This window comes from Taudactylus pleione, unplaced genomic scaffold (genome assembly GCF_031769625.1).
Source record: "Taudactylus pleione unplaced genomic scaffold, aTauple2 ptg000497l, whole genome shotgun sequence".
Lineage (NCBI taxonomy): Eukaryota > Metazoa > Chordata > Amphibia > Anura > Myobatrachidae > Taudactylus > Taudactylus pleione.
Genome location: NW_028284899.1, coordinates 284,685 through 297,462, shown reverse-complemented (window position 1 = coordinate 297,462; position 12,778 = coordinate 284,685). Strand labels below are relative to the sequence as shown.

Genomic DNA, 12,778 nt, shown 5'->3' with positions numbered 1-12,778 from the left:
TACCACAGGTATGCGCTCTCCCGATACCTGCGGTATTCAATTTTTTTTTAAATGCACGTGGGGTTTTCAGCACTGAAAACCCCACTGTGCGAGGAAAAAAAAAACCTTACCGCTCTGTTGGTCTCCAGTGGCCGCCACCACGGCTCCCAGTCATCTCCCCTCCATCTTTGCACTGGGGAGGGGGCTGCTGGGACTAGTTCTCCCTGCAGCTACCTCCAGTGGGGCTCACACACGAGGGTCACAAAGACACTTACATACACACACAATCACTCACACATATTTGCACAAAGTTACACTCACACATACTTGCACATAGTTACACACACTCACATAGTTACACTCACACACACTCACACATAGTTACACACACTCACACATACTTACACTGCTGCTGGAGGGAGAAGACACCGCTTTGGAAGGTGAGTATTTACTGACTAAACTAATTGGAAACTTCTAATTGCTTAATTAGTCATTAGGAGGGGTGCCGCTGGGTCTCAGAGCATTTCCCGACCATTTTTACTAAGTATATATATTTTAGGAAATATTGGTCTTGCTCTGGAGGTGCGCAAAATAAAACCTACCAGCGCTCAAGAAATCAAAAAGCCAGCACCTAATTGAATAGCAAAAGTCCAGCACCTGCAGGGAAAAGCCAGCATGTGCGGGATTTTTGCTATTCTCTCACCTATTTGAATACCCCCCTATAACACCCTATGCCCGAATTTCTTTCTCTCTCGGCTATGGGTAATGCAAGTAAACTAATGTAAAAGTATGTAGTGTAATTGTCAATTACGACTGATGCAATTGGATCAGCTCTGTCCATCTTCAGTGTCGGGCTATTTCGTTCCCTTCATATACTTATCTGAAAAAAACAGTATATAGTTAAAACTAAATAGACTGAATCAGCCAGTGAATAAACATTGTCAAGTTTAATGCACTAGACAAGCTTTAAACTTCTCAGCCAATCAGAACAGGCCCCTATTTATTTTTATTGACTTAAGTCACATTGTTCATTCACTGGACTTGTTCATTCGCTGGCTTTGTGCGTTCAGCCGCTGGTAATTCCTGCACTTCTCCTGGTTTTTTTTTTGTTTTTAAATTGTAAAATTCTAACTTTTCAATGTTTTTAGCTAAAAAATTATTTTAGAAGTAGACATGGTAATGATGGTGTTACGGGTCTCAATTGGTTTTTGTGTTGTATTTTCTACATACACTATCCTCTTAAGAAAATTCCACTAGCCTTTCATTCACTGGACCATTTACCCTATATCAATGTCTGTGAATTATAGAATTCTATATAACACACTTCTAAGTGTTAGGATTGAGCCACAACAGGTCGCTGTTTAGGTATCTGAGCTACCAGGTGGCTAGTATACTGTGCCACACACTTGACGTTTTGATTATGTATTGTGGGTTGCCTGCTTGGGTATGTCAGATGGGCCAAGTGGTTCTTATCTGCCGTCATATTTCCCAAGCAACCTGACGGCACGCCAAGTGTTGTCTCTAAAGCCATACATATTGCAATTTGAACTGGTTTAAGACAGTTGTCCCCAAATTGCTGCATGTATGGGACCAAAAGGATTGGTTCGCATTGGATTTCCATCAATGTTGAGTAGACCTTTTCTAGATCTTCCATGGATCTCCTACCACAAGCCTCTAGTCTATGGTCATTTGCCAATCATGACTGGCTCAGTGTGGCCCGGATGCTTTGCATTATGAAGCATTCAGTTATTCACTTTCACGGGTGATCAGACTCCAAGTAGATCCATGCTCTTGGCCATATCATGGGAAGGCTGGTGTAGCGATGGGGGGGATGCTTCAGTGATCGCATCCAAAGATTCATCAAGCTTCAAAGTGTAATGTTCACAGCCACGACAGACTGCTGGGAAAATGCCTAGTTTTATTTTATAACTTGTATGGCGTTCTCTTAAAGCGGGTCCCACCCATATCCCTTTCTCTGGACTTTTCTAGGTTTGAAAGACTTAATCCTGGCAGGTTGCTCGTGGTCTGCAGTCTCTGCCCTCAGTAGTTCTAGCTGCCCTCTCCTACGAACTCTGGATTTGCGCTGGACCGTGGGAATCAAAGATGCACAGATTAGAGACCTGCTCACGCCAGCCTCGGACAAGCCAGGTACCTATGTGCTCCACATATAAGGCCCCTCATGGTCTGTCTACTTTATATGATGCCATATTTACAGATGGTAACTATGGATGACTTTCTTTGGTCGCTACAGGGCATGACTCTCGCAGTAAGCTCCGCTTCTTAACGGACCTGCGGCTCTCCGGCCTGGACATTTCGGACGTCACGCTTCGGTTGATTATTCGACATTGTCCTTTCCTGTCCAAACTGGACCTCAGCCATTGCCCTCTGCTGTCCGATCAGTCTGTCAACCTGCTTACGGCTGTGGGCTCCTCTACACGGGGCTCTCTCACACACATCCATTTGGCAGGTATGCGGTGAACAAGATAATTCTTTGACTTGATGACTTTTTTTTAATCTATTTGCGTTTAGGTATACAAATATTTGTGTGATTGGTGCTCCGTTTCTGAAGACATATGTGTATAAGAGAATGTCAAACAGGGACAGGAACATTTTACAGCTGCATTACCACTTAAAATGGCTGCCGAGCGGGAGAGCCAATGACGAGCCCCGGTGTCCATGATTGCAGCTTCTCATTTGTCTTTCTAGTCACACCCCTCTCAATGGACTCACCAATGAATGGTCTTGGTTTTGAGGGTACAGGAGGGCAGAGCTTAAATCCACCCCTCTAATCACCTCATGCTGATGTTTAGGAGGGTGGCATATGAGCCTAATATTACCGTGTTACCCGCTCAGCCATTTCAAAATAGGCAATTGGGGAGGGGGGGGGGGATTTGGAATACGCTTTGTAAATTGACAATGTGAGTAGTCCCTTTAAATTATTACTAAAATCAAATGTTTACAGAGATTGCCATACTCACACTACACTCACCAAATGTACCATGAACACTTCAAGCCACATATGTAAAAACAGGAATGTTTGTTTCACATATTGTAATATATGTTAAGCTGACCAACTGCGCCAGTCTTTCCAGTATGGGTCAAACCTATACGATCACTCAGATATGTAACACGACCATTGCTATACATGAGCTAGACTTTTTTTTTTTTCTCTCCTCAAGCATATCAAGTATTATACACCTAGGGCAGGCCTGGCAAACCTGTGGCTCCAGCTGTTGTGAAACTACAAGTCCCAGCAGGCCCTGCCACAGTTTGCTATTTGGGAATACTAAAACTGGCAGGGTCTTGTAGTTTTACAACAGCTTGGGAGCCACAGCTTGGCCAGAACTGACCTAGGCAATCGCCTGACGCATGACCTCAAGCAGGGGTACCAAAAATATTAGGCACTAATCCACTGCATTCTTCTATAACTGGGGTGAAAGAGATGGGACCACTGCACCTCTACCATAACTGGGGTGCAAGAGGGATGGGACCACTCTACCATAACTGGGGTGCAAGAGGGATGGGACCACTGTACCTCTACCATAACTTGGGTGCAAGAGGGATGGGACCACTCTACCATAACTGGGGTGCAAGAGGGATGGGACCACTCTACCATAACTGGGGTGCAAGAGGGATGGGACCACTGTACCTCTACCATAACTTGGGTGCAAGAGGGATGGGACCACTCTACCATAACTGGGGTGCAAGAGGGATGGGACCACTCTACCATAATTGAGGTGCAAGAGGGATGGGACCACTGTACCTCTACCATAACGGGTGCAAGAGGGATGGAACCGCTGGACTTTTCTGTAACTGGGGTGCAAGGGGGGGTGGGACCACTGCACCTATATTATAATGGGTGCAAGAGAGGATACGACCACTGCACTCTACTATAACTGGGGTACAAGAGGGGTGTGATCACGTTGTTTAAACAAAACAAATTATGGAAGCTCTAGTCTACACATTAAATATGCCAAAGACAAACTGTCCGTGGTGTTTATCTAGAATTCAGCTTGGAGTGTTCATAATATATTTGTAGAGTGCAGTTTCTATGGGTTTTGTTTTGCTTAAATGTTGGTCATTTCCGTCTTGTACCCCCGATATGGTAGACTGCTATATATAATTGTTAATTACATTAATTGTTAGTAGTAGCTGTTTTGTTTCACTTAAGCTATATAACATGGTCAGAAAGCGAAATATTCGTATTAGTCAGTCCATAAAGTTTAGATAAAAGGGTAGGAAAGCCTGTTTATAAGAATCTTCTTTCAGCCTAACATTAATACCCTCCATCTCTTTGTCAGGTTGTAAAGGAGTGACTGACGAGTCCCTGTTATACTTACGACGAGCCTCCAATCTGGCACTTATTGATCTTCGCGGCTGTAAACTAGTGTCACACGGAGCATGTGAGGGCTTCATTTCGGACCTGTCTGTAAGCACCTTGTACTGTCTGTCAGATGACAAACTCATCCAAAGGATCAGCTAGAAAAGGGGTGTGTGCCGCAGGTGTGGTCCAGAAAGAGTCCGTGGTGTGGGAGGAAGCACACTGTCAATCACTCCTCCTCCTCCTCGTCGGTTCTCTTCGGCTTCCCCACCTCCCTCATCCGATACAAAAAAAAAGGAGCAATAATTGGCAACCCAAGATCCTGCCCCATCTGCCTGTGGAGGGGCAATCTCCTGGTGCAAGGAAGTGGGCTAAATCTGAAACGGGTATTTAAACAACTTTGGTGGCCCTGGTGCTGTTGGGCACCTTTCTAGGGCTGGAACATTTAGACCTCTAGGACTGGGATCTCCATTGTCACAGAGCAAACACTTTCTATTTTGTTTTTTAATTATTTTTTTGTTTGTTTGTTTAAAGCTTTATTTTTCTTTTTGTCTCCTTAGTAGAAATGGTCTCTCCATGACCAGGTAATGGAGAGGTCACTGAGGAGTGGGCGGGCAGCCCAGCTTTTTTTTTTTTTTTTTTCTATTGCTGTTATTTTTGTTTTTACTTTTGAACACATCTTTTTTGTCTTACTCCTGTTTAGCATTAAAATGTGTGATTGTTCCACTAAAGGTTTTTGGGGCGCTTGAGATAGTGTGTGATTGGGAGAGAGGGTGCTGGCTGCTTCATGATAAATAGTGAGAGTTAATATTATATATATTTTTTTTTATTATTTTTAACTTAAATTGGGGTTGTTACTTTTGGTGCCCAGTCCCTCTCCCTAGAGAACATAGTGCACTGGTCAATGCATTAGTTCCACACACACACCGCGCAGCCATTTGTGCATATATACATAAATATATTATAAATATATACATACGCCGGTGTCGCGCACACAGGAGGCATGTGTGTCGGCTGTTCCTTTCCCTGGCCTGGGACTAGATTGTATAAAGAGAGCTTGAATAATATTTTTGTCTGCGGAAGGCGGTCTCGCTTTCCCTTTTTTTCTTTTGCAATTAAAATCAAAAATTATGATATAAAACTGGTCTGTGTGTTTTTGCATCTGCAATAAGGTTGTATATTGTAAGGGGGGACCACATAGCCTGTGTTCGATCAGAACCGTGCAAGCTACTAGGCTGTTGTCCCCAAGGCTTGCAATGCATAGTCATTCCATCGTCAAAGTAGGCTAAGCGTAACCCTCCACCCTTAACGCCTAACCCTATACTCAAACCCTTCCCCTAACTGCAGCTTAGTCCTGCATGGACAGATCCCCCACCAAAGGTAACAGCAGCTAGTAAAGTAGGGATATAATACTGTGTAACTAATTATTCCTCATTAGGTGCACTGTAAAGTTCTTAAGCTGGGTACACACTGATAGATATATTGGCCGATCAGTTGTTCGGCTAATATATCTGCTGCCCGTCACGTCGTTCAGACATATCGCATTGGCTGTGCTGCACAGCTGCTGGACAGATATATCTGCAGACATTTGTGCCCATACACACTTGCCGATGGACAATCAGCCAACTGCCCGTACACCTAAAGCGGCAGCCTCCAACCTAACCCCCCCCCACCCCTCCCCTGGCCAGCGGGATCCGCCGCTGCCTGGAGGATGATGGTTCAGTGTATATGAACGAACATCATCTGCAGATATATATCTGCTAGGTGTGTACCCATCTTTACACACTGAACTCCAATTTACCAGCAGAGAACTGTATATAGTTTACATACAATGCAGATTAACTTGTATTTAAGAATTTGCTTAAACGGCTAATTGGTATCCACCTGTGCACTATGCTCTGATACAAGTAAGGTAAGCCTGCACCTATAAACATGTACTTCTTAATCGCCATAATGCAGATTACAATGGCAAAACTGTATACCAGCTGAGCCGCCGTGGGGTAATAGTCGTTGTGACGCGCTGTTACATGAATGATAAATGCATTGTAGCATTGAGTCAGTGGAGGTACTCCTTTCATGCAGGAATAGCAGGTAAAGGACTTACTACAGGTCGCAGCTGAACATTCCCACATAACCACTCTTGGTATATATCGCTGACCTTAGGAAAGAGGTGTGCAGGAAAATTAGGGATGTTTGGCTACTGTGCTATAGTGTAAGATGCACAGCCAAATGTTTCAGCACCACTCTTTGGCCTAAGCCCTTGTTAACGATGAGCCTCTGGCTTAGAATGCTTGATGGTACCAACTTGTCACCAGAAGGTGGCACTGTTCCCTTTACAGTCCATGCATGAGTTTTTCATATTATAAACATACAAATCTATCAAACGTATAAATATATTAATAGCCATAGAGGAACTCTGCCTCCCATGTCTTTTTAACAGTTGCAACTTATGAAAACGTTCATTGGTTAGCATTTTTTCTTTTTTTACACATTATCCAAACGGTCTCACAGCATGGTGTCTTGTGCTGGTAGTGTAGTTGCTTAGCTTCCTTACTAGTTCTTAAACATGTCCATAAAACACCATATAAACCCCTCCCATCTATAAGTAGGTTTTTAGTCTGGTCATAAATTGGGGCTCTAATGATGGTGCATTAATAACTACTTAATGAACGGTTAGTTGGAAACCCATAATAACCACTGTACTCCCATATGAGATCCAAGAATTATACAAATCTTCATTGCAATAATTGGAGGACTGGAAGAGTTCCAGTTTCGGCAGTAATGTAGGGCCCAGTGACCGACCACTGCTGAGCTGTTACTTAAGGGGGCAAATGTTGGAGAAGAGCGGTCAATCCCCATTTCCTTTTAGGCGCCAAATGCCGTTGGACAGTTAAAGAAACCTATTCTCACTGATTGAGTCTTACTTGATGTGCATCCTGGGAAAATAATAATTTCTTCTTCACGAACCATAGGGGTCACAGGCTTAGACCATGGGTATAGGGTGAGCAGGAGTCGTCAGGGCACCAAACAGTTAATCTCCCAGCAGCACCGGCTCCTTCCCCCGCTATATCCCAGCCACAGGCAGGCCAGTTTAATTTGGTGCCTTGCAGGAGCAGGCACGTGTTACAGACTCCTCTGCAGTCTCATCATCGTTTCTTTAATTTGTAGTTTTTATCTGAGTGGGCAGCGCTAAGTGTCCTATAGCATGCTCAAACTGCCGCTACACCGACCCCCGATGGCACGGGCGAGCGGGTCAGTGACCTCGGCCGGTCTCACACCACAAGCCAGGGTTCCGCAGACGGACGCTGGGGAAGAGAGCACTGATGGTGCTCTAAGGTAAGATATGGCTCCCTGTATACAGGGAGACGTGCTGCAGCGGCTATTACCGTCAGTGTGGGAGACCACCGGTGGCGGTCGCTCAAGTCGCCAGGCGCTATCGCTAGACCACCAGGGCACAGGCAGTGGGGCACTTCATTAGAAGCAGCCATTGCCCTCGGGGGGTCTAGTTCAGCTAGGGGGAGGTGGGCTCTCCACATTCAGCCCCTCCCCTGCTCCCAAGGCGCACTCCCTTACTCCGACGCCCATGCCACAGGGGTTCTCTCTCCCAATTGTCACACTGTGCAAGCACGGTAAAATGGCTGCTAAGGGGGCTGAGCTGCACATCCTAATTTAAACAATAGAGAAAAAAGGGGAAAATGCAGATGCACACTCTAAGCACTAAGAATACTGATTATCAAAATGTATATTTCTACTTCAGGATCCATAGAAGGTCCACAGGGTGACCTTGGGGTATAGGTGATGCAGAGTCATCCGGGCAACTTACGCAGTAAATTTATCTCCCACGATGCAGTGGGCCCCCCTACATACCTCTCCTCCTGGTGGTGGTCAGTGTATGTGGTGCTTTGTCCTACTAGACGCTAAGTCAGTGTAGTTGACCAGTAAGTGACACTACGTGCAGGTATTGTTCTGCATTTGTCTGCCACTGTATGCTAGCGCTGTCTGTCTGGGTGTCTTTCTGTACTGTCAGCCATTTTTGCTATCCCTGTACCTATTCTGCTATTCTAAGCCATAGCATTGGTATTGTGCGGGTGCGGCTAAAGTTGGTCTGTGACCTTACTACGCATTCACATCTAAAGAGTGGTATCCTATCACTGTCTGGCAGTGAGAGTGATATGCCTAATTTGGCTCCTAAGCTGTTCTGTAAAAAAATGTAGAGTGGGTGTTAGGGGCGGGGGACACAGCCTCTGAGGAGGAGTTTGCGGTGATATACCCTCCAGGTCCCTCTGCGACTTCTGCCGCCCAGCAGGAGCCCCCATGGGAGTGCTTTGCAAAAGCATTGACAACCATTGCGGGGCGTTTGGCAGGCCCTCCTGTGTTTCCACAGTTTGGTTTTCAAAAGCAGCACCTTTTGCCAGCACAAAACCTGCTGCAACCACACAGTGGGTTAATACAGTTCCTGCTGTATTACAAGGTGCGACAGATTGCTGTTGTCGCAATCTACTGTGTGGGACGATGATGTCATCTGATGATGGACTACTCCTGGATGAGTCTGACTCTGAGCCCACTCAAGAGGCAGGGGTCAAGTCAAAAATATACCAGATCTGAGAGAGGATGTGAAGGCAGCCCTGATCATTGAGGAGGATGAGCCTCCTGCTAGGCATGTATATTTCATGGAAGAAAAAGTTACTGAGGCTACATTTCTGTCATCTGACCAACTGGTGAATCACTTGGAGGTACTGTAGCATGGAAAACGCCAGGGAAGCATTATCAACCGCAGAATTATTTTATCAAGTGGGAGACTCAACCGGAGGTGGATTCCCATGTCATGCGCTTGGTAAAAAGCGCAACGCTACATATGCCTTCCATGTTGTCCCTGAAGGATGTTACAGATAGGAAGGTAGAGGTCTGCCTTAAATCTGTTTATTCCCTTTCAGGAGCTGCGTGCAGACCAGCTATGGCTGTGACTCGGGCCATGGAATGTTGGGCTAACAGCCTGGAAACATCCTTAGCCCCAAATGCTACCAGAGAACAGCTGAATCTTGTGGGAAACCTCAGAGAATCTGCTACCTATATAAATGAGGCAGCATTGGATATTGGCTTACTAAATGCCAGGATTTCTTCGGCGGCCATTGCGACTGGCCGTTCTCTGTGGCCAGTGCTCTCTTGGTGGATGCTCTGTCAGTCAAGTGGACCTTCCAGTTTGCGTACCTGTTCCCTCCAATCTCCCTTCTTCCTCGTGTTCTTCGAAAGTTCAAACAAGAGGGAGGCACGGTTCTGCTGGTGGCCCCGAGGTCTATGGTACTCAGATCTTCGGAGTCTCTCCATCGACACTCCGTGGCTGTTGCCTCAACGTCTGGACCTGTTGTCACAGGGTCCTTTCCTCTACCCAGATCTGGGTTGTCTGTCTTTCACGGCGTGGCTCTTGAGACATCCCTCTTTAGGTCCAAGGGTTTTTCCGGCTCTGTGGTTAACAACCATGCTCAGCACGTAAACCTGCTTCTGCTAGAATTTACCACAGGGTGTGGCGTACCTATTTTGAATTCAATCATTTTTTATTGATTTTATAATAACATAAACAAAACGAGTACACATATATTGACTCCATTACAAATTATGCCTGTTACAGACTCGGTAAAGAGCAAAATCTCGAACATATGGAGCCTACTTTTGTTCAGGTGTAGGACAATTTGCAGAGATATTGACTCAGAGAATAATATTCGGTATCACCTTCTTAAATGACATTCCCAATAGAGAACATAGAGTAAAACACCCAACAACAAATAATAAATGGCAGACAGAGTATCACATACAATATACAAAAATACATACAATCAGGCAATAAACATAAGTAAACACAAATAATCAATATATCAGGATATAAAGAGTACCACATATTATATCAATAAACAGTAAGAGCCCATAGGCGCCATATGGGCTCATTTACCAAATATAAAACATAAATAGCCAGTGCTAGAGGCATATACAAGTATAAAAGTACCTTACATCTTAAGCCTGATACATATTAATTGCAAAATATGACTATATAAAATTAACAAATATTAATAATAATCTGCCATAAATCAAAACAAATCAAAACCCTCCAAAACAACCCATCCTATAACCCCCCACCCTGTACGGCCTAACCCCAACCCAGGCATACTTGGATCCCAATTCCCCTTAACCAACCTACAATATCCTAACCTATAAACCCCCTCCCCCCACCCACACAGACAAAGGATAATAAAACTCATATATGACAAGGGCAATATATTGTAGACCTTAGCTAGGCTAGACTATGCTAAACCCAGCTCTCCCGCATACTAAGGATAAAAAGTTTTCCACAAACATACTATAGAGATAAAATGTTCTTCACATACTTAAAGCTTGGCAACATAATAATTTATATACTAGGATATTATAACCAACGAGACAGAGATATATTGAGACATGAAAGCATAATAAGGGGCACCAAATTATTAATCATTAATTAATCCGGCCAGGCCTCAGGAGGCAGTGAAAATAGAGGCATAGTTCCATCCCCATTCGACCAAAGAAGAAAAGTACTTGGAATGCTTTAATGATGTATCCTGAAGACATCCATCCTTCCAAGGGCACACAGAAAATAATATGAAAAACTTGAATGGCAAAGCCCGGTGCCCCGAACCCTCCATTAGGAATGTAGCACTCTTTGGAAAAAGCACAGTAGACCCCGACCACCTAGGGTTTGAAAGGGTATCCAGCATGGCAATATACTCTTCCCTAGGTGAGGTTAAGCTCCAGACTTGTTCTTATAAGACATGCAGAAGGTAACCTCATCAGTTGGGGACTCAGCCTTCACTTCTCCAAGTTTATTGAGAAGCCTCTGTGTGGAAGCAGCAATAGCTTGCAGAATCAGCTGCACTGAACTAGCCATCTGTAAGGCCGTCAAGTATCCGCAGTAGCTGTAAGCAGGTACAGACTAAATGGTGATGGCTAACACACCACCTATGCTCTCTAGCAACAGCTATATACTGCAGCCAGCGTCAGGATCTGTTGTTATGAGGAGCTCAATCCCACCACCACAGGCACTTAAAATAAAATGGCTGCCAACTGTCCAATCTGATTATCAGACACAGGAACAGAATCCCTTGGTGAGTATCAGGAGATTAGAGGTACCAACAACAGGGAGAAACCACTGAATAATGAGCAGCAGCGGCGTACCAGCAGGATCAGTAGCAGTGCTACTTCAGGTATGGTGCGGTCCCAAAATGGCGGCCGTTGTCTTCAACTCACCGGAGCAAGGCAGCAGGGAGTAGCAGAGGGACCGGAGCACCAGGAACAGCCGGATAACGAAAGCAATCCACCAGGTAAGTAGTATTTTGAGTAACAGTAGTTAAGAGCAGGGATGGAGACTCCGGGCCAGCAGGAGAAGGAAACAGCCACCTCAAGTCGCCAGGTAATAGTGCCTTAAAGTACACAACAGGAGCCAGCTGCAACACTCCAATACATACAGGAGAGGATAAGCCAACAAATCCCTGGTTGTGAAGTAGATATATCCAGGAAAAGAGTATTTTTTCAGGATTTGTGCAGGAGAGCTAAAGAAAAGCTGCCCTCTCCCAGCTACTCCAGGCCATGCCCCCGTGGCATACCTATTTTGAATGGTGTCATCCAAAAAGTTATGACCCCCCAGGTGTTTAGGATATCCAGAATGTTGGCTTTCCTGTAGGTGGGTTTGGTTGGACCTTTGGTCTTTGCCTTGCTACACTGAAGTTCCATATCTCGGCCCTTTCAGTTTAGTTCCAACAAAGGATTGCTCCTCTTCCTGACATCCGCACCTTTCTGCAGGAGGTCCTTCGTATCCAGCCTCCCTTTGTCCCTTCTGTAGCACCTTCGGATCTGGCTGTTGTCCTTAGGGCCCTCCCTTTGAACCACTGGGCCTCAAATGGCTTGCGGTCAAGACTGTTTTTCTTCTGGCCATTGCTTCTGCCAGAAGAGTTTACGAATTGGGGCTCTATTGTCGTTCCCTATTTCTAGTTTTTGTCAGGGCAGTGCTTCAAACTCGCCCTGGGTTCCCTCCCAAGGTGGTCTCTAGTTTCCACATTAATGAGGAAATTATTGTGCCGGCCTTTAATTCCTCAGACCTCTTCGCAGGTGAGACCTCACTGGATGTGGTATGTGCCCTCAAGATTTATGTGGATCGTACCAGTTCTCTTCAGAAATCAGACTCCTTGTTTGTGCTTTATGGTTTCCACAAGAGGGGATGGCCGGCCAATAAACAGATTTTGGCTAGATGGCTTCGTATGACTATCTCTGAGGTTTACACTCATGAAGGCCTTCCTGTGCCACCCTCTGTTACTGCTCATTCTACTCGGTGGGTCCTTCGTGGGCAGCTTGCCGTGGTGCCTCGGCTGTTCAGCTTTGTAAGGCAGCCACATGGTCTTCTATCCAGACCTTTTTGAGGTATTACGCTTTTGATACATTTGCCACTCAGGATGCTTC

The 12,778-nt window shown here is 45.2% G+C and overlaps 1 protein-coding gene across 2 annotated transcripts in view; it reads left to right on the top strand.

Annotated features, from left to right (window-relative positions):
• Positions 1 to 5,031, top strand: part of KDM2A (lysine demethylase 2A) — an 80,096-nt gene extending 75,065 nt beyond the window's left edge. For both annotated transcript variants that reach the window (XM_088449838.1, XM_088449837.1), the window contains exons 19-21: positions 1,969 to 2,127; positions 2,231 to 2,446; positions 4,281 to 5,031. In XM_088449838.1, the coding sequence (XP_088305964.1) occupies positions 1,969 to 2,127; positions 2,231 to 2,446; positions 4,281 to 4,462 (557 nt within the window). In that variant the 3' untranslated portion in view covers positions 4,463 to 5,031. The remainder of the gene's footprint in view (positions 1 to 1,968; positions 2,128 to 2,230; positions 2,447 to 4,280) is intronic.
• Positions 5,032 to 12,778: the final 7,747 nt, after the last annotated feature.